The sequence below is a fragment of the Dipodomys merriami genome, unplaced genomic scaffold, assembly GCF_024711535.1.
Source record: "Dipodomys merriami isolate MVZ:Mamm:240054 unplaced genomic scaffold, mDipMer1.0.p SCAF_9, whole genome shotgun sequence".
Lineage (NCBI taxonomy): Eukaryota > Metazoa > Chordata > Mammalia > Rodentia > Heteromyidae > Dipodomys > Dipodomys merriami.
The window spans coordinates 20,489,723-20,509,105 of NW_027206512.1; the positions used below are offsets into that span (position 1 = coordinate 20,489,723).

At 38.9% G+C, this 19,383-nt stretch overlaps 1 protein-coding gene across 6 annotated transcripts in view; it reads left to right on the plus strand.

Annotated features, from left to right (window-relative positions):
• The window catches only part of Ccdc158 (coiled-coil domain containing 158), a 77,969-nt gene extending 61,005 nt beyond the window's left edge, over window positions 1-16,964 (plus strand). For 4 of the 6 annotated variants that reach the window (XM_070012318.1, XM_070012316.1, XM_070012317.1 and 1 more), the window contains 6 exons: window positions 742-801; window positions 4,240-4,299; window positions 6,170-6,237; window positions 10,670-10,825; window positions 14,223-14,349; window positions 16,758-16,964. In XM_070012318.1, the coding sequence (XP_069868419.1) occupies window positions 742-801; window positions 4,240-4,299; window positions 6,170-6,237; window positions 10,670-10,825; window positions 14,223-14,349; window positions 16,758-16,878 (592 nt within the window). In that variant the 3' untranslated portion in view covers window positions 16,879-16,964. The remainder of the gene's footprint in view (window positions 1-741; window positions 802-4,239; window positions 4,300-6,169; window positions 6,238-10,669; window positions 10,826-14,222; window positions 14,350-16,757) is intronic. The other 2 variants (XM_070012321.1, XM_070012319.1) reach the window with 1 other exon arrangement.
• The last annotated feature ends 2,419 nt before the right edge of the window (window positions 16,965-19,383 follow it).

Genomic DNA, 19,383 nt, shown 5'->3' on the forward strand with positions numbered 1-19,383 from the left:
ATAACATATGTAAACAATCTTCAATTTCTTAAGATGTTTAGCTTAATATCTGAATACAAGGTGGCAAAATATTATCTGGGTTTATCTAGTTATTATGAATAATATTGTTAGTCATAATAAAAAATACTAGCAATAACTCAGTTATCTCCCATAACACTGAATTATCTGAATCAAATAATGTCAGAAATACTCTGTTGGTCACTCCATCAAGGAATATTATTTTGTCATAACTACAATGTATCTTTTTAAGTCAAAGTTTTAGATTTTTTTTTTGGCATATGAGTCAATTGCAACATAGATTGACTTACCTCCTCCTGCGAAGCTCAGCAGTACATCTAGAAGTAACAAAATTCAAAGCTCTAATCAGTGCCAAGATTAAATGGCTCAGATTTCCTTCCATCATTCCAGCCACTATTGATGGGCTTCAGTTGAATTGGATTGCATCTAACATGCTACTTGCCCCCTGTCTTTAGAAAGTTCAGATTAATTTTCTGTCATCCTAAGAATGACCTTTGTCAGTAAAGCCTAAACTCTGATAATGCTTAAGAATCCATGGAGGGAAATACATATAAATTGATGAATTCCAAGGGCAGCCCTTTATTAAATTTGCTTAGAGGCCTAAAATCTACAGTTGTAGCTTAAAGAAAAATTAAATACATGTGCGCAACTGGTTTTTTATAAAGATCCAGAGTTTAGATATTAATCTGCATATAATTAACCGAGTTTTATTTGTCTATACAGAGATGATAGAGTAAGAGACTGTATTACTGAGTCAAGTCTAAGAGCAGAACTATGCCACAGGTAAGAAGATGAAATTCTGAATCTGATTAATTTCCAATAATATTATATATGGCCTGATAATTTGAGAAGTCTATCTGTATAATCAGCATATTGACTTCAGTAAAGGAAAGGTGCTATATTGTTTGACTCTAAAGAGATTTCAGTGAAATGTGCTAAGTATCTTGATTCCTAGAAATTAACTTCATAGACATTTTAGGGGGCTTATTTTAAGTCTTAATGGTTGTATTAGTCAACTTTAAGTCACTATAACAAAGTACCAGAAATAACTAACATAAAAGTTTATTTAGCTCATAATTATGGAGGTTCCAGTCTAAGATCAGGTGACTGTTGCTTTGGGATTCTTTTGGGGATGTCAAATGGCAAATGACGGATAGTACATAGAGAAAACTGCTTACCTAATTATAATCACCCAGAAATAAAACAACAGCCAAAAAAATCAAGAGACTAGGTCCTACAGTCTCCTTTGGGTAAGATCCCTGTGACAGGAGTACCCCCCACAAAGCCTTGCCTTTGAAAAACATGCAGCATCCCAACTCCAGCACTGGGGTTTAGCCACCGGAAGCTGTTTATGTGGGATGCCATACCAAAAATACCTTCCTACCATTACAAATAGTTTAGATGGCTCATATAACTTTGAAGAGAGAGTAGTTCAAAAAGAAGCAATAGCCATCGCAATGTAAATTTACAAATAGTTTACTGAAAACACTTATTTTTTTCACCTATGATCAAATAGCTGAATTTGAAGTGAAATCACAAAAAAGAGCATAAAACGAAATCTGCAACCCTAAATAAGACCCTTAGAAAAGACAACTTCTAGGGGCTGGGAAGGTGGCTCAGTAGTAGAGCACTTGCCTTGCATGCATGAGGCCCTGGGTTCGATTCCCCAGCACCACATAAGCAAAAAGAAAAAAAGCCAGAAGTAGCGCTGTGGCTCAAGTGGCAGAACACTAGCCTTGAGCTGAAAAGCTGAGGGACAGCGCCCAGGCCCATAGTTCAGGCCCCACGACTGGACCCCACCCCCCCACCCCCACCCCCAAAAAAAGAAAAAGAAAAGACAACTTCTAGCCTGGCGCCAGTGACTCACACCTGTATCCTAGCTACACAAGAGGCTGAGATCTGAGGATCATTGTTCAAAACCAGTCCAGGTAGGAAAATCTGTGAAACTCTTATCTCCAATTAACTACCAGAAAACCAGAAGTGACACTATGGCTCAGGAGGTAAAGCACTAGCCTTGGGCTAAAAAGTAAAAAGCTTCAGGACAGCACCCAGGCCCAGAGTTCAAGCCCCATGAATTAAAAAAAAAAAAAAAAAAAAAAAAGACAACTTCTAGAATGGGTGAGGTTGATCAGAATACTTTGAATACAGATGTGGATATATCACAATGAAACCTCCCTTGTTTTTTGTTTTGTTTTTTTTTCCAGGTTGTGGGGCTTGAGCTCTGGGCCTGGGCACTGTCCCAAAGCTCTTTAGCTCAAGGCAACACACTACCACTTGAGCTACAGCACCACTTCCGGTTTTCTGGTAGTTAAAGAGTCTTACAGGGCAATGCATTGCCCCATTTGTTAGGAAATGGAAAGACTTGGAAAAAATTATGTTAAGTGAAGTAAGCCAGGCCCAAAGAAACATAGGTCCCATGATTTCCCTTATTTGCAATAACTAGTACATGTCTGAGATAAGCAGAAACGGTCAGATAAGATGATGTTAGGCGAAATGAACCCCAAGATAAGGACCCAAATGGTTTTTCTTTCTTGCTATTGTTTCTAACATATTTAGAAGATGATTTCTTTGTTGCTTTGTATGTCCCTCCCCCATGGTATAACCCCTGTTTTCACTGTATTTGATGTTGATATAATTTGTGGAGGGGAAAGGAAAAAACAAATTGTTTAAATAGGGATACAGGTGGACCCATTGCAACAATGAGATGTACAAGACATTATGTCGAAAAACGAACTTTACAACTTTGGTGGGGGGTGTTGCTCAGGGCAGGCAGGGGGAGGGTAGAGATGGGAACGGATGGTAAGGGGAAACAAAAGAGGCAACAATGCTTGATAAGAAATGTACTCATGTACTCATTACCTTGCTCATGTAATTGTAACCCCTCTGTACGGTATTTTCACAATAAAAAAATTAAAAAAATAAAGAGTCTCATGGACTTTCCTGCCTAGGCTGGCTTTGAACCACAATCCTCAGATCTCAGCCTCCTGAGTAGCTAATAGAATTACAGGCATGAATCACCAGCAGGTGGCTGAAATGTCCCTTGTACAACCAATGTATACTAATAAAAAAGATAACTTCTGAGAACAAAGAAAAATGCAAACTCTAATTTGTTATTCTCAGAAGACATGGAGTCCATTGTTTCAAAATCTCCAGTAGCTCCCCACTGCGGAGACCTTCAAGCATGACATTGAAGAATCTTCTAACTTGTCCCCAGCCTGCTTTTACTCCCATACTACACTCTAAGCAGAGGTCCATTCTCACTCTTTTGAATCTGTACCTGTTTAAAATTAACATTCAGGGCTGGGAAGGTGGCTCAATGGTAGAGTGCTTGCCTTGCATGCCTAAGGCCCTGGGTTCGATTCCTCAGCACCACATAAGCAAAAAGAAAAAAGCTGTAAGTAGCACTGTGGCTCAAGTGGTAGAGCGCTAGCCTTGAGCTGAAGAGCTGAACGACAGTGCCCAGGCCCAGAGTTCAGGCCCCACGACCAGACCCAAAATAAATAAATAAATAAAATTAAATTAACATTCAGCTAAACAGTTTTGTTTTTACCACAAACTTAATGATTTATGATCTATCTTAGCTATTACAATTGACCCTTTATAAGAATAAATAGGGGCTGGGAAGGTGGCTCAGTGGTAGAATGCTTGCCTGGCATGCATGAGGCCCTGGGTTCAATTCCTTGGCACCACATACGCAGAAAAAAAAACAGAAGTGGTAAAAAAGAATAAATAGTGGCGCTGTGGTTCCAATGGTAGAGTACTAGTCTTAAGCTGAAGAGTGAGGGACAGCACTCAGACCCAGAGTTCAAGCCCCACGACCAAAAAAAAAAAAAAAGAATAAATAGTCCTAGGGTGTAACTTGGTGGTAATGCATATACTTAGAATGCACAAGGCCCTGAGTTCAATTCCTGACATCAAAAAGAAGAGGGATGGGGAAAGCCAGATGCTAGAGGCTCATACCTATAATCCTAGCAACTCAGGATGCTGAGATCTGAGGATCACAGCTGGAAGTTAGCCTGAGCAGGAAGATTTATGAGACACTTGTGGCTTTTGTAAGTGGAACTATGGCTCAAGTGATAGCATGCTAGCTGAGCAAAAAAGCTGAGGGACAGTGTCTAGGCCCCAGGAACAGCATAAAAAGGGGACAGATTATTAACTTTTACCATATTGGCAAGAAAAGAGCATTGTGAAGTTTAATTTTTTCCCATCTCCTACCAACAGAAGCAACAACTCATTAAGGGAATCCACTGAAGGCAGCAAGTCAAGTGAAACCCTTAGCAGGTAAGAAACTACATTGCCAGCCCCCAGATTTCACAACTGTTCACTAATTTGGAAGATCATTAAATCCTTATAATGTTCTACTCACTGTGCTAGGCCCTTGGAATATAACAGTGGGCAGGACTAATACTGCCCTTGTGCTCAATCAAGTTGTTTACAGTCATAAGGTCTGTTTATTTACTAACTGCCTGGAGAAAACTTTATTTTTATCTTTTATCTTTTCACCATTTATAAAAATAGAAATTTCCACACCATTTTCATATCATATTAATGACTGCTATTATTTAAATTTTAGTTAAGATACCAATAAAAATAATTAAGCTTATTCATCACTATATCCTTAAAACCAAGCATGATCAACTTGTAGTTCTATAGTAAATAAATTGTTTAATCAATAACTCGAGACAGTATTTTAATTATTGTTTTACTTTTCCTGTCACTTGACCACAGTACAGTGAACTTGAATCTTTCTAAATATGTCTTTTAACCAAAAAGAAATGCTATCTTTATTTCCTTTTTACCTGGATATTTAACACTATACTGTACCTATTAATAACTACACTGGTAGAGTGGCTCAAGTAGAAGAGCACTTGCTAATAACTGCAAGGCCCTTAGTTCAAATACCAGTACTGTTAATAATAACATTAATAACAACATTCCAATTTTAAAAGTGGTTGTTATTTTTCAGTTGTTCTAAACTTACTTCATGTAGCTATCAAATGAGCTAATCTATGTCTAATCTAATCTAGAGGCAGGCACTATTTTCCCATAAGTAGTTTAAAAACAAAAATTCTGATTACTGAAACAACTTGCCATAGTCATGCAGTTGGTCAGCTGGGGAGCTCACACTAGAACTAAGTGTGTGCTTGTGACCAATACAGAGCTATTTGGGAAAGAACTAGGAACTGAAGAAGCTAATATTTTATTATGAAGAAATTACATTCTCAAAAATTACTGATTCTGTTTTACAGTTTAATGGCTAGCATTAAATAATAAAAGGCAGCTGGATTCTCCTATCCGTGTGAGAGTCCATTCTGTTGTGTTATCAGCTATCAACCTCTCTGTTGTGTTATCAGCTATCAACCTCTATCAGGCTTCTTGAGATAATGAGAGATAAAAAGTAATTAACATCTTAGTAGTATAAAGAGATTTGAACTATGACTCTTCTCAAAGGGAACCACCATAAGAAATGATGTAAGATTCTCAGCCCTAACTCAATTTACTGACTTAGTTATGTTTTATAGTTTTGTAACTATACTATTAACTATTTGTAAATGATACCATTAGTACTAACAATTTTTCCTCTTGTTCTCTTTTTTTTTTTAAGTTTCAAGTGAGTTATTTTGATGGCAGTGAAATGATTAGGATTTCTAGCTATTAAAATTACACAGAACTCTACTGATGAGCCAGGCCATCAGCTTTCTAATAAGAATAGATATTGCTACATTTTATGTGTGTGCTGTTCCTGGGGTTTGAATTCAGGACCTAGGTACTGTCCTTGAGTTCTTTGGCTCAAGACTAGTGCCACTTGAGCTACAGCTCCACTTCTGGCTTTTTTATTGTTTATTGGAGTCTGACAGACTTTCGGCTGGCTTCAAATCATGATCCTCAGATCTCAGCCTCCAAAGTAGCTAGGTTTACAGGTATGAGCCACTAGCACCTAGCTTATTTTTACATTTTATCCAAAAATATAATGCACTGAGTCTCCTTCAAAGGTATTTTAAGATTTCCAAGCTATGATAGCCATCATAACTGATTGCCATCTTCACTGAGCTGATACTATAGGCATCATATTTTGTCTGTGTAGTTTGCTTCTGTCCAGACTTTAGTGCTGTGTTTGTGCAACAGCATTGCATTGCTCTTATGCTTCTAGAGATCCAGTCACATTACATGCAGGAGACCTGGAAGACCCATCTAGTTGCTTCGCATTCCCATCTACAGGTGAGTTCTCAACAAAGCAGAGAAACAGATTCTGTTTAAAACTCTACCATGCCCACTCCCCTCTTCTCCATGAAAACAAAATCCAAATTCATGACAATAGCCAGTGAGTGCCATTAACTCTCTGGTCTTATTTCCTACTCCTTCTGCTTTATCCATCCTTAAATTGTTCCTTGAATATGCCAGGTTTTGTGCTCACCACCTCACCTTCTTTATAGATTTGCTCAGAAGTCACTTTTCCAATGAGACTTAAATCCACTTTTTATTTAGAAGTCACAACCTTCCCATACCTTGAACTACACATCATCTTTCTAACATACTGTGTAACTTACTAATAATTTATGTTGCTCATTGTTCAATACCCTCTGATAGACAAATACTGCACAATCTTGCCAGATGCAAGTATCTCACACCTGTAATGCTTGCTACTTAAGAGGCTGAAATCAGGAAAATTGTGGTTCAAGGCAAGCCTAGGCAGAAAGTCTGTGAGATTTGGTCTCACTGGAAGAAGCTGGATGTTGTGGTGCATGTCTGTCATCCCAGCTACAAAAGAAGTGAAACATAGGCAGATTATAGTCTAGGTACACCCAGGTAAGAAGCAAGACAGTATCTAAAAAATAACCAGTGCGAAAGGAAGCTAAAGGCCTGGCTCATCAGTAGAGCTTCTGGATAGCAAACATCAGGCCCTAAGTTCAAGCCCCAGTGCCATAAAATAACAACTTCAGTCTTTTAACTATTTGGTTCCCCCAGTGGATCCCAGGTATCTAGCACAAAGCAGGTGCTCAATAAATACTTACAGAATAGATGAAAGGAAAAGAATGATTGAGACAGGTGGTTCTACATAACATTTTCAAGGACAGAGATAAGATGATCTCTATAAAAATAAACTAAAGAGGGGCTGGGAAGGTGGCTCAGTGGTAGAGCACTTGCCTTGCATGCTTGAGGCCCTGGGTTCGATTCCTCAGCACCACATAAGCAAAAAGAAAAAAGCTGGAAGTGGCGCAGTGGCTCAAGTGGTAGAGCGCTAGCCTTGAGCTGAAGAGCTGAGGGACAGGGCCCAGGGCCAGAGTTCAGGCCCCACGACAGAACCCAAAATAAATAAATAAATAAATAAACTAAAGAGGGTTGGGGATTTAGCTCAGTGAAAGAGCACTTGCCTGGCAAATACAAGGCCCTGAGTTTGGTCCTCAGCTATGCAAAAAGAAAAAGTGAAAAATAACTCCTAAAGGAACTGATTAAAGAATAGAATCTATTGAAAAGGAAATTAGCATAACTCACACTAGAAGTGGAAGAGAAAAATTTACAAGTTACAACTATGACTAAAATCATAGACATAAAGAAAATTTCACATTGATCAGGCATCGTGGCCCATATCTGTAATCACAGCTACTCAACTGATAGAAATAGGGAAGAGTTTAAGACCAGCCCATGGAAAAAAGTAAGATTCCACTCCAACAAATAATCTGAGCATGATGGCGCACACCTATAATTCTATAGTTAAAACAAAAGACCTTATTTTAAAAGAATAACTAAAGCAAAAGAGGCCTGGGGCATTGTTCAGGTAGTAGAGCACCTGCCTAGCAAGTAGAGACCCTGACTTCAAACCCCATAATTCCCCCTCAAAGAAAGAGAGAGAGAGACAGAGAGAAGCCAGTGACTCATGCCTGTAATCCTAGCTACTCAGGAGGCTAAGATCTGAGGATCGCATTTGGAAGCCAGCTGGGGAAGGAAAGTTGTGGCTCAAAATGGTAGAGCAGGGCTGGGAAGGTGGCTCAGTGGTAGAGTGCTTACCTGGCCTGCGTAAGGCTCAGCACCACATAAATAGAAAAGGCCAGAAGTGGCGCTGTGGCTCAAGTGGTAGAGCACTAGCCTTGAGCTTAAGAGCTGTCGGCAAAGTTCAAGCCCTACAACTGACAAAAATGAAAATAAAAAATGGTAGAGCACTAGCTTTGAGTGCAAAAGCTCAGGGACAGTGCTCACCCAGGGCCTGAGTTCAAACACTATGACCAAAAAAAAAAAAAAAAAAGATTATACAAAATAAAATACCAAATTAGGAAGACAAATTATAGATAATATGTTAGATTTGGAAGACAAAAGCAACCCAACAGATGCATAATTATTTTTCTTAGGAAAAATGAAAAATATTGAGAAAGAATGAAATTGAAAATGATGATTATCAAAACAACATTGAGATACCACCTCACCCCAGTTAGAATGGCTATAATCAAGAACGCTAATAACAACAGATGCTGGAGGGGATGTGGACAGAAGGGAACCCTACTGCATTGTTGGTGGGAGTGTAAACTTGTTCAACCACTTTGGAAAGCAGTATGGAGGTTCCTCAAAAGACTCCACATAGAGCTCCCCTATGACCACTTTTGGACATTTACCCAAATGATCACAAACAAGACCACACTAAAGCTACCAGCACAACTATGTTTATTGCAGCATTATTTACCATAGCTATGATATGGAACCAACCCAGATGCCCCTAAGTAGATGAATGGATCAAGAAAATGTGGTATATATACACAATGGAATTCTATGCCTCCATCAGAAAGAATGACATTGCCCCATTTGTTAGGAAATGGAAAGACTTGGAAAAAATTATATTAAGTGAAGTAAGCTAGGCCCAAAGAAAACTTAGGTCCCATGGTTTCCCTTATTTGCAATAACTAGTATATGTCTGAGTCAAGCAGAAAAGGTCAGATAATTTTATGTTAGAGGAATGAACCCCAAGATAAGTATTCAAATGTTTTTTTTTCCTTTCATGCAATTGTTTCTAACATATTTATAAGATGATTTCTATGTTGCTTTGTATGTCCCTCCCCCACAGTATAACCATGCTTTCACTGTATTTGATGTTGGTATAATTTGTGGAGAGGAAGGGAAAAAGCAAATTGTTTAAATAGGGATACAGGTGGACCCATTGCAACAATGAGATGTACAAGTCATTATGTTGAAAAACGAACTTTACAACTTTGGTGGGGGGTGGGGGGAGGATCAGGTGGGGGAAGGAGGGTATGGGAAGGGATAGTAAGGGGAAACAAAGGAGGCAACAATGCTTGATAAGAAATGTACTCGTTACCTTGCCCATGTAATTGTAACTCCTCTGTACAGTATTCTCACAATAAAAAAAAATGATGATTATTCAGTTACATATCTGGAAACTAATAATGTAAATAGAGAAATTGAGGTAAATTGTAAAAGAGGTAGGAGAAAATGTTTCCCATTTTTTTCTCTTATAAAAGTGTAGATATAAAAAAAGTGTAGATATATAAATAAAATCAAAACATAAAATTTTTTAAGTAAAATAAATGCAAATTCTTAAATTTTAATCATTTCTGGCACTAATTCTGATCATTTTAGTACTTTGAAAAAGTGCACTTACATAGTTAATTTCTTCCAGTTTATATCAATTACATGTATCCTATATGTCTTATATATCTTAATGATGACCCAAGAAAATTGATTAATAACTAGCCCTACTTTATTACATTAATATAAATGAGTACGTTTACCTTTTTTCATGTATTGTGAGTGTTACTGTTTAACTCATTAATTCCATTCACTATCCTTTCCAGCTGTGGCATAATAATCATTATATAGTTTTATTGTAAAAATAATTGGGAAAATTATGAAACTAAACATCAGAGTGGACCAGGTGGTGTTTTGTACAGTTAATATTTATTTAGCTATACCTGTACCATTGCAGGTCACTTTCATCTAGAACCATTTTACTTGTGCTTTTCATGTTTACTGGTGATAAATATTTTTAGTGTCTGAACTTACGTCAATTTCATCATCATTTTAGAGGAACATTTTTGCTAAATATAGAATTTAGGTGACATTGTTTTCCTTCACTTTGAATGGATCATTCCATTTTTGGCTTTCATTGTTTCTACTAATAAATCAGTATAAGTTCATATATTGCTATTTAAATGCAAAATGCCTCATTTTCCCATCAGTTAGCTTTTAGATTGCTTGTCTTTTGTTTGCCTTCTTTCTTTTTTTCCTTCTTCTTGAGAGCATATGTGTATTTGTATGCGTGCGTGCATGCACGTGCTGGTCTTGAGGATTGAACTCAGGGCCTGGGCACTGTCCCTGAATTTCTTTTGCTCAAGACTAGTACTCTATCAATTTGAGCCACAGCTCCACTTCTGGATTTTTTGTAGTTTAGTGGAGATAAGAATCTCACAACTTTCCTGGCTGGGCTATCACTTTTCTTGCCATCTCTCAGCCCTGTCAAGGTACTCACGGAGTTTAACCATCACATAGGGCATACCCATTACTTCAAATTTGAAACCTTGGATATTTGCCAGAATATTCCTCTCTCTTCCCAGCCCCATCATTGGACTCATTTTCTCATAAAAGTTTGAGTTTTTGAGAGATGCAGTATATTATTTCTAATTAACTGTTTTTACCTTTGTTCTAGTAACTCCATCTGTGAAAAACTCAGCTACTCGTTCCTTCACTTCTCCTAAGAAGTCTCCAGTACACTCACTCCTGACAAGTTCAGCTGAAGATTCAGTTGGATCCACATCACAGTATAGATCTACTAAGCCTATTCATTCACCTGATTCTGTTAAAGGTTAGAATGATCTGATATTGTTGATGGGGTTGATTTCTTTTTCTGATGAACTATAGTCTCCTTTCTATATTCAGATTAATAATGTTAACATGCAGTTCTTTGGTTAACTTTTCTGAGGCAGGCAGGTTCTCACTATGTAGCTCAGCCTTGCCTCCTTCTCAAGATCCTTCTGCCTCAGCCTCTTGAATGCTGGCATTATAGATATGTGTCACCACACCAGCTCTGTTTGAAGTTCTTATGTATGAGGTGTAATTGAGGACATGTAATTTTTATAGTCTTATTACAATAAAACAGCTATTGTATACATACATATGAGACTCAGTAACAATATAGGTGTTATATGTAAATGTTATTTTTCTTTGACATAAATAATGAACTATTTTCATACTCTATGTTATTGTAAGAGTTTAGATCTTAAATGCTATATTTGCCTTTGTGAATCATGGCTGTACTTCCATTTCTGCCCTTGTAAGTGCAAATGTCTATAAACTTATCAAAATGTTCTTATATTATTTAAAAATTTTTAAGCTCAATTTGGGAAATGGTGGCTCACACCTATAATCTTATTCAGGAGGCTGAGACCTGAAGATCCTGGTTCAAAACTAGCTTGGGCAATAAAGGCCCACGAGATTCTTATCTCCGATTAACCACCAAAAAAAGCCAGAAATGGCTTTTTGTGATTCAATTGGAGCACCAGCCTTGAGCAAAAAAGCTAAGGGATAATGTCCAGGCCCTGAATTCAAGCCTCACTACTGGCACAAACACACAACATTGTTTATTTGTTATGTGCAGATGGAAAAGATAAATTGATTTGGATATGTGCCTGATAAATAGATCATTAAGTTGGCCTTGACATCTTCTTAGCATGTATGACAGTGACCAAACCAGCCCAGTGCTGTATGCCATCATTCCTATTGGCAAGGGATAAACCAGACAGTTGTCACATCATTGTCAAGTCAGTTCTTATACCTTTGCAATTCTATGTCATACAGAATTCTAGATCCCCCAAATATATGAAAATCAGAATCACATTGTAAGTACATTTTCTTATTTATTATTTTTGGACAACTATGTCTTCAATTATCTCTTATGCTCCTAAAGTACTTTTTTTTGTGTCGGTCATGAAGCCTGAACTCTGGGTCTGGGTGTAGTCCCTCAGCTCTTCAGCTCAAGGCTAATACTCTACCACTTGAGCCACAGTGCCACTTCTGGTTTTTTCAGCTTATGTGGTGCTGAGGAATGGAACCTGGGGCCTCATGCATGCAAGGCAAGCATTCTACCACTGAGCCACCTTCCCAGCCCTTGTTTAATAAATGATTTGCCTATTAGTGTAATAATCACTGCAGGAATAGAGCAATGTTGCTTGTCACCTTATTTACCTACTTATATAATAGCCATGGCATTGTTACTTTTCCTCCTATGGTCAAATCCCTATCAGTCTTCATATGTTATATGCTTTTCTTTTTTTTTTTTTTTTTTTTTGGGGGGGGGTCCGGTCATGGGGCCTGAACTCTGGGCCTGGGTGCTGTCCCTCAGCTCTTTAGCTCAAGGCTAACGCTCTACCACTTGAGCCACAGCACCACTTCCGGCTTTTTTCTTTTTGCTTATGTGGTGCTGAGGAATCGAACCCAGGGCCACTGGCATGCAAGGCATGCGCTCTACCACTGAGCCACCTTCCCAGCCCCTGTTATATGCTTTTCATGCTAAGACTATCTCTAAAAAATTATGTCTTGGGGCTGGGAAGGTGGCTCAGTGGTAGAGTGCTTGCCTTGTATATATGAGGCCCTCAGCACCACTTAAGTAGAAAAAGCCAGAAATGGTGCTGTAGCTTAAGTGGTAGAGTGCTAGCATTGAGCTCAAGAGCTGAAGGACAGCACCCAGGCCTAGAGTTCAGGCCCTACAACGGACAAAAAAAAAAATTATGTCTTATTCACTTGAGTTAAAATAATTTCTTGGGCTGGGAATGTGGCTTAGTGGTAGAGTGCTTGCCTAGCATTCATGAAGCACTGTGTTCAATTCCTCAGTACCGGATGAACAGAAAAAGCTGCAAGTAACGCTGTAGCTCAAGTAGTAGAGTGCTAGCCCTGAACAAAAGAAGCTCAGGAACAGTGCCCAGGCCCTGAGTCAAGCCCCAGGACTGCCAAATAAAACAAAATAATTTCTTTATTATCTTTAATACTGAAAAGATGATTTGGGATAGGAAAATGAGCCACCAGAAAAACATTGTCAAGATTATTTAGCTAGTCAGAGGCTAAGATCAAAATTGAAATTTAAAGCTTGTCAAGCAAGTATTTTTAGAAATTGAGAAGCTAACATACTTCCTGGAGAATAACCTTCAGGTGTCTAGCTCTACACATTTGCAGTAGGTTTACTAAGGCATGTCAGCACCTGTTCAGCTGTCTGATACAATGCTGTTCCTCATTCAGGTGCCAGCAACTAGGGCATGGGCAGCGGCCTCACACATTTAATAATGGTGCCAGTATCTGAATTAGATTCTTCTCCCTCAGACCTTAGGCTAATGGAACTATTTAAGTCTGCTATAAAAAAGTTGAGAATGTTTCTATTAAACTTGAAGTATTCTCATTCATCCCATTTAATACGATGCTGTTAAATAATACAAAGTTGTATTGGTTTGAAACAAAATAAAATAAGCTAGCATTGCAATGATTCAATATTAAATAAAATCAGGTATTAAACAGGAAACTTTTAAACTGAAAAGACTTTTTTCTTTTTTTTTCTTTCTTTTTTTTGTTTGTTTTGTCAGTCATGGGACTTCAACTCTGGTACTGGGCACTGTCCATGAGCTCTTCAGCTCAAAGCGAACACTATACCACTTGAGCCACAGCACCACTTCTGGTTTTCTAGTGGTTAATTGGAGATAAGAGTCTCATGGACTTTCCTGCCTGGGCTGTCTTTGAACCTCAGATCTCAGCCTCCTTAATAGCTAGGATTACAGGCATGTGCCACTGGCACCTGGCTAAGTTTTTTTTTGTTTTGTTTGTTTTTTTTTTTTGGGTCCGGTCGTGGGGCCTGAACTCTGGGCATGGGCGCTGTCCCTCAGCTCTTCAGCTCAAGGCTAGCACTCTACCACTTGAGCCACAGCGCCACTTCCGGCTTTTTTCTTAAGTGGTGCTGAGGAATCGAACCCAGGGCCTCAAGCATGCAAGGCAAGTGCTTTACCACTGAGCCACCTTCCCAGCCCCTGGCTAAGTTTTCTTTATTTTAAAGGAAAAGTTACATCATTCAAAAGGCTCTGACAGGAGGATAGTAAATTTGAGGCCAGCCTGGGCTACATAGAAAGAGCCTTTCTAAGTAAATGAATGGAAAATTGTTTAATATGTAATTCAATTGAATTATTTCCAAAAAAGAAGTAGTGATTAGACTTTTTATATCACAGCTAAGCAATTTTCTAATAGATTCACAGTCTCCGCCAGTAGAAACAACAGGAAAAACATGCAGGAAACTTCAAAACAGACTGGAAAGCTTGCAAACCCTGGTAGAAGATTTACAGATGAAAAACCAAGGTACAGTGCAGTTTTTGGAGAGATCTTGTCACTCATAACAATACTCTCCTTCCCTTCAGGTTAAATTTTCTATCTGTAGATCCAACAGGGTATTGAATTAGCAATTCAGAAACCTTAGTCAAAGTATGATCTTAACCATGATCAAGCCTCAGGGTCTTATCCTGCTGACTAACACTCAGTAGGTTGAGTTTCTTTATACTTTCCTGTCCCTGTTACTTTGATTTTAGCCTGGATAAAATGACAATATTATAACCAAATACAAAATGTTGAAGTATTTAGCTTACTCAGAATTTGAATTAGCTTATAGTTGTAAGAGACTATGCTACTCAATGAATGAAGCACAAAATTATGAGATAAGTCATTTCTGAAAATACTAAAAGCCATGGATGAGAATCTATTACAATCTGCAGATGACTGGTAGCTTTTAAAGTATAAAATCTTTTTTTTTTTTTTTTTTTTTTTTGGGTCCAGACGTGGGGCCTGAACTCTGGGCCTGGGCGCTGTCCCTCAGCTCTTCAGCTCAAGGCTAGCACTCTACCACTTGAGCCACAGCGCCACTTCCGGCTTTTTTCTTTTTGCTTATGTGGTGCTGAGGAATCGAACCCAGGGCCTCAGGCATGCAAGGCAAGCGCTCTACCACTGAGCCACCTTCTCAGCCCCTAGAGTATAAATTCTAAGTACAGAAGATATGGGAGACTATCTTGTTGCATGCTTTTCTACCTTCATGAATCTAGGACTCTTGCCAAAGAGAAACTAATTTTGAAGGGCATCCCTTATTCTTAGTCCATCTTTCTGTCCATAGAGTTGTTAGATAAAGGAAAATATTTTTCTTTTCTTTTCTATTTTTTTTTTGGCCCAGTCATGGGGCCTGAACTCTGGGCCTGGGCGCTGTCCCTCAGCTCTTCAGCTCAAGGCTAGCGCTCTACCACTTGAGCCACAGCGCCACTTCTGGTTTTTTTTCTTTTTGTTTATGTGGTGCTGAGGAATCGAACCCAGGGCCTCATGCATGCAAGGCAAGCACTCTACCACTGAGCCACCTTCCCAGCCCTAGAAAATACTTTTCTAAGAACAAATATTTATCAAATAAATTGAACTTCACTAATAATAATAGTTGCTGTTGACATTTACTGAGCAATCCCCACCTAGGAGCCAAACCCTGTCCTCCATGTATTACCTCTATCTTCTGTTATCCTTACAACAGCAGGGGAGGTGGGTGCTCTAGTGTTATCACAGGAAAACTGAAAAGCACAGACAATAACTTCTCCTTTGAGAACTTAGATCTGAGCCATGCCTGAAGCCCTTTTTGCTCTGGTTATTTTTGAGATAGACTTTCACTTTTTGCCCAAGCCAGCCTGGACCACACTTCCTTCCATAGCTGAGATGACAGGTATGTGCCATTACACTCAACTTTTTCTGGTAAGATGGGTTCTTTTGGACTTTTTTTTGGGTCCGGTCGTGGGGCCTGAACTCTGGGCCTGGGCGCTGTCCCTCAGCTCTTCAGCTCAAGGCTAGCGCTCTACCACTTGAGCCACAGCACCACTTCTGGCTTTTTTTTTCTTTTTGCTTATGTGGTGCTGGGGAATCAAACCCAGGGCCTCATGCATGCAAGACAAGCACTCTACCACTGAGCCACCTTCCCAGCCCCTGGACTTTTTTTTTTTTTAACTATGCTAGCCTGAAACCATGAGCCTTCTGAATACCAATGTAGTCATGCCCTACCTACCACTCCCAGCAATGGGCTAAAATGGAGTCTTGTGAAGTTTTTCCCTAGGTTGACCTCAAACTGTGATTCTCCCAATCTCTGCCTACTGAGTAAATAAAATTACAGACAAGAGCCACCAATGCCCAGCATTTGTTATGTTTTTAAAGAGGAGGATTCATTATTTTATTGGCCCCATTTTTATTCATATTCTCATATTCCTGTTTATCTGATTTATAGCACCATGTAACAGTCTAACAAGATACATGCTTATTTGCTAAAGCGTAAAAGTACCTTTGTATTGCATGCAATGCCTAGACAAAATGTTTGTGGGAATACTAAAAAAATAAGTTTTGGAGAGAATTTTGTATCATTTAACAGAATTTAAGGTATAGTGATAGAGCACTTGCCTGCATACACAGAGCCCTAGATTCAATCCTAACAGTGCAAAAAATAGCAACAAAAAACCCCAACTCTGTACTTAAGCATATGTAACCTTGGAGCTAGAAGAAATGACCATTTCAGCAGCTTATTTCATAAGAAACAATGGTGCAAATATATAAGAGGGCTTAAAATAGTATTATTATAAAGAGAGGTGAGGAAGCAAAACTTCAAGGTTTATTTCCTAGCATTTTATTTTTAAGCACATAATGGAGTTTAAACCCTAAGCAGATATTGCTGTTTTAACTTTTTTTGTCAACATTTTCAGCAATGTCTTCAATGATCAGAAATCAAGAAAAGAGGATTCAGAAAGTGAAAGACCAAGAAAAAATGTTGCTAAAATGATGGGTTGCTTGCCTGTTCTTTACAGAGGGAGGGTGCCTGGTTAATTGTGGTATTAATTATAATTAGTGCCCTGTGTACCTTTTTCTTTTTATGTCAAAATTTAATAAAAGATACCCTGTCCTGTAAACTATTTTGAAATAAACTGTTTTTGAATGCTCTCAAAGTAAAACTTGAAAAAAAAGCTAGCTAGATGTGAAACTATTCATACATTGTAAAGTATTAATTTATGCTAATTCTAGTATATTGGAATAATTGTATTTTTTAAATTTACTAGATCTAAGATGGTCTTGTCATCTGTAATGGGGCTTGAACTTAGAGCTTCATACTTACTCTCACTTGACTTCCTGTTCATGGCTTTGGGCACTACCATTTCAGCCATACTTCCAGCCCAGAATTTTACTGGACAATTGGAGATGAACTCTCTAAGACTTTTCTCCCTGGGCTCACTCTGAATTAGGATCTTCCCAGTCTCATTCTTCCGAGTAGCTAGAATTACAGGTGTGATTCACCAGTGTCCTGCTCAGTAATCATTTTTTCCAGCTTAGAAAAAGTCTTTAGAGAAACACTACACTCCCACATGCAAGTGAATGGTGTAATGCCAAGAATAGAAGAACAAACTCCAGCACAGGGACAGGGGTTCCTTTTTTGACCCTGAACTCACTGTTTGTTCTGTCAATATCAGTGAGTAATCCAATCTCAAAGCTTTGGGTCCCCCAGTCCAAAATTTCAGAAGTCTCTCTTTCTATATTTTAATAATTAAAGAAAATGTTTCATTACTCTTTATAGCAAGTAAGCTGGTAACTTCTAGATGATTAATTCAGTCTGTCTAAATTGAATTTTGATAAATTTGGGTATGTGTGTATATGATATACAAAACAGATAGGTTATGCTAACACACCAGGGGTAATGTGGTCAAGTGCTAGCTATCAAAAAACAAACAAACAAAACAAACATGTGCTCCTGCTCCCTAGTTCAGAGCTGTCAGAAAACACAGTTGCCTAGCCAGAGGCTCTGCTGCCCAGTCCCTGTCCTCCTCCAGCTGTGCCCATTGGTCAGTTCTCACTTATAGAATGGAAGGTACAAAGCAAATCAAAGGCAGTAATTGGTATTTGTGATATGCCTCGCTTTCTTGCCTTTCCATGGCTGATACAGCAACTTGGGAAGGTTTGGGTTATGGTAGCACAAGGCAGGAGAGCCTGGGGTGCTAGTTTTCTGCTAAGATGCACTGCTGGGTCCAAGAACAAGGAAGTCTGTCTGGTGTTGCCTCCTGTATGACTGGTCTGTTAACTGTAGCCACCAGTTCTGATGCAGCAGATAGAATTCTGAGGACAGACATGCCTTCTCAGGAAAATCAGTACCTCTGAAGTCAGTTGCCTCTAGTGAAAGTTTAAGTTTTATTTCATGAGATAATAAAATGGCTTGTGAGGGGCTGGGAAGGTGGCCCAGTGGTAGAGCGCTTGCCTTGCATGCATGAGGTCCTAGGTTGGATTCCTCAGCACCACATAAACAAAAAGAAAAAAGCCAGAAGTGGCGCTGTGGCTCAAGTGGTAGAGCGCTAGCCTTGAGCTGAAGAGCTGAGGGACAGTGCCCAGGCCCAGAGTTCAGGCCCCACGACTGGACCCAAAAAAAAAAAAGAATGTTATCACAAGCCATTTTTTTTTGGGGGGTCCAGTTGTGGGGCCTGAACTCTGGGCCTGGGCACTGTCCCTCAGCTCTTCAGCTCAAGGCTAGCGCTCTACCACTTGAGCCACAGCACCACTTCCGGCTTTTTTCCTTTTGCTTATGTGGTGCTGAGGACTCGAACCCAGGGCCTCAGGCTTGCAAGGCAAGCGCTTCTACCACTGAGCCAACTTCCCAGCCCGTGATAACATTCTTTCAAGGGATTTTTATTGCATTTGTTTTCCTTCACTTTCCCTCATAGGAATATTCTGCATTAACAAACTGTTCAAGTAACAGCAGGTGGCCTCTGTGGCTCTGACAATGTCACCTGTCAGGCAGCCCTTTACTAAGGCTGGATTTAGTGGGGTTTAACTTTTCAGCAAAGACCCAACTTTTACCAGGATTAAGTATATTATTTTACCAATGATACTTATTAAAAGTGATATTAATATGTAAGGTTTATTTGCAAGATCAGGCATGCTGAAATCCTCTTCTAAGCACAGATGTTTTAAATGTTCTAAACTTTTACTCCAAAGGGAGGAGAAAAAGACATATATCTTCGTGTGTGTGTGTGTGTGTGTGTGTGTCTTCGTTTTTAAGTGGTTACAGTCTTATGAGGACTTTTCTCTCCCGGCTGGCTTCAAACCATGATCCTCAGACCTCAGCTTCCTGAGGAGCTAGGGATTATAAGTATAAACTACCAGTGCCCAGCTTCTTAAGTAATTTTTAATATTTGCTTTTCTGTGTAAAATGCACATAGTGTTTTATTGGACATCTGGGTTACTATAATACTAAGAGAATTCAGACATTTAGTAAAGATTACAGCTCAGGTTTTATTTGTTCAGATATAACTTAAACATTTATTTCTTCTCAGAGCAGGTTCTACATTA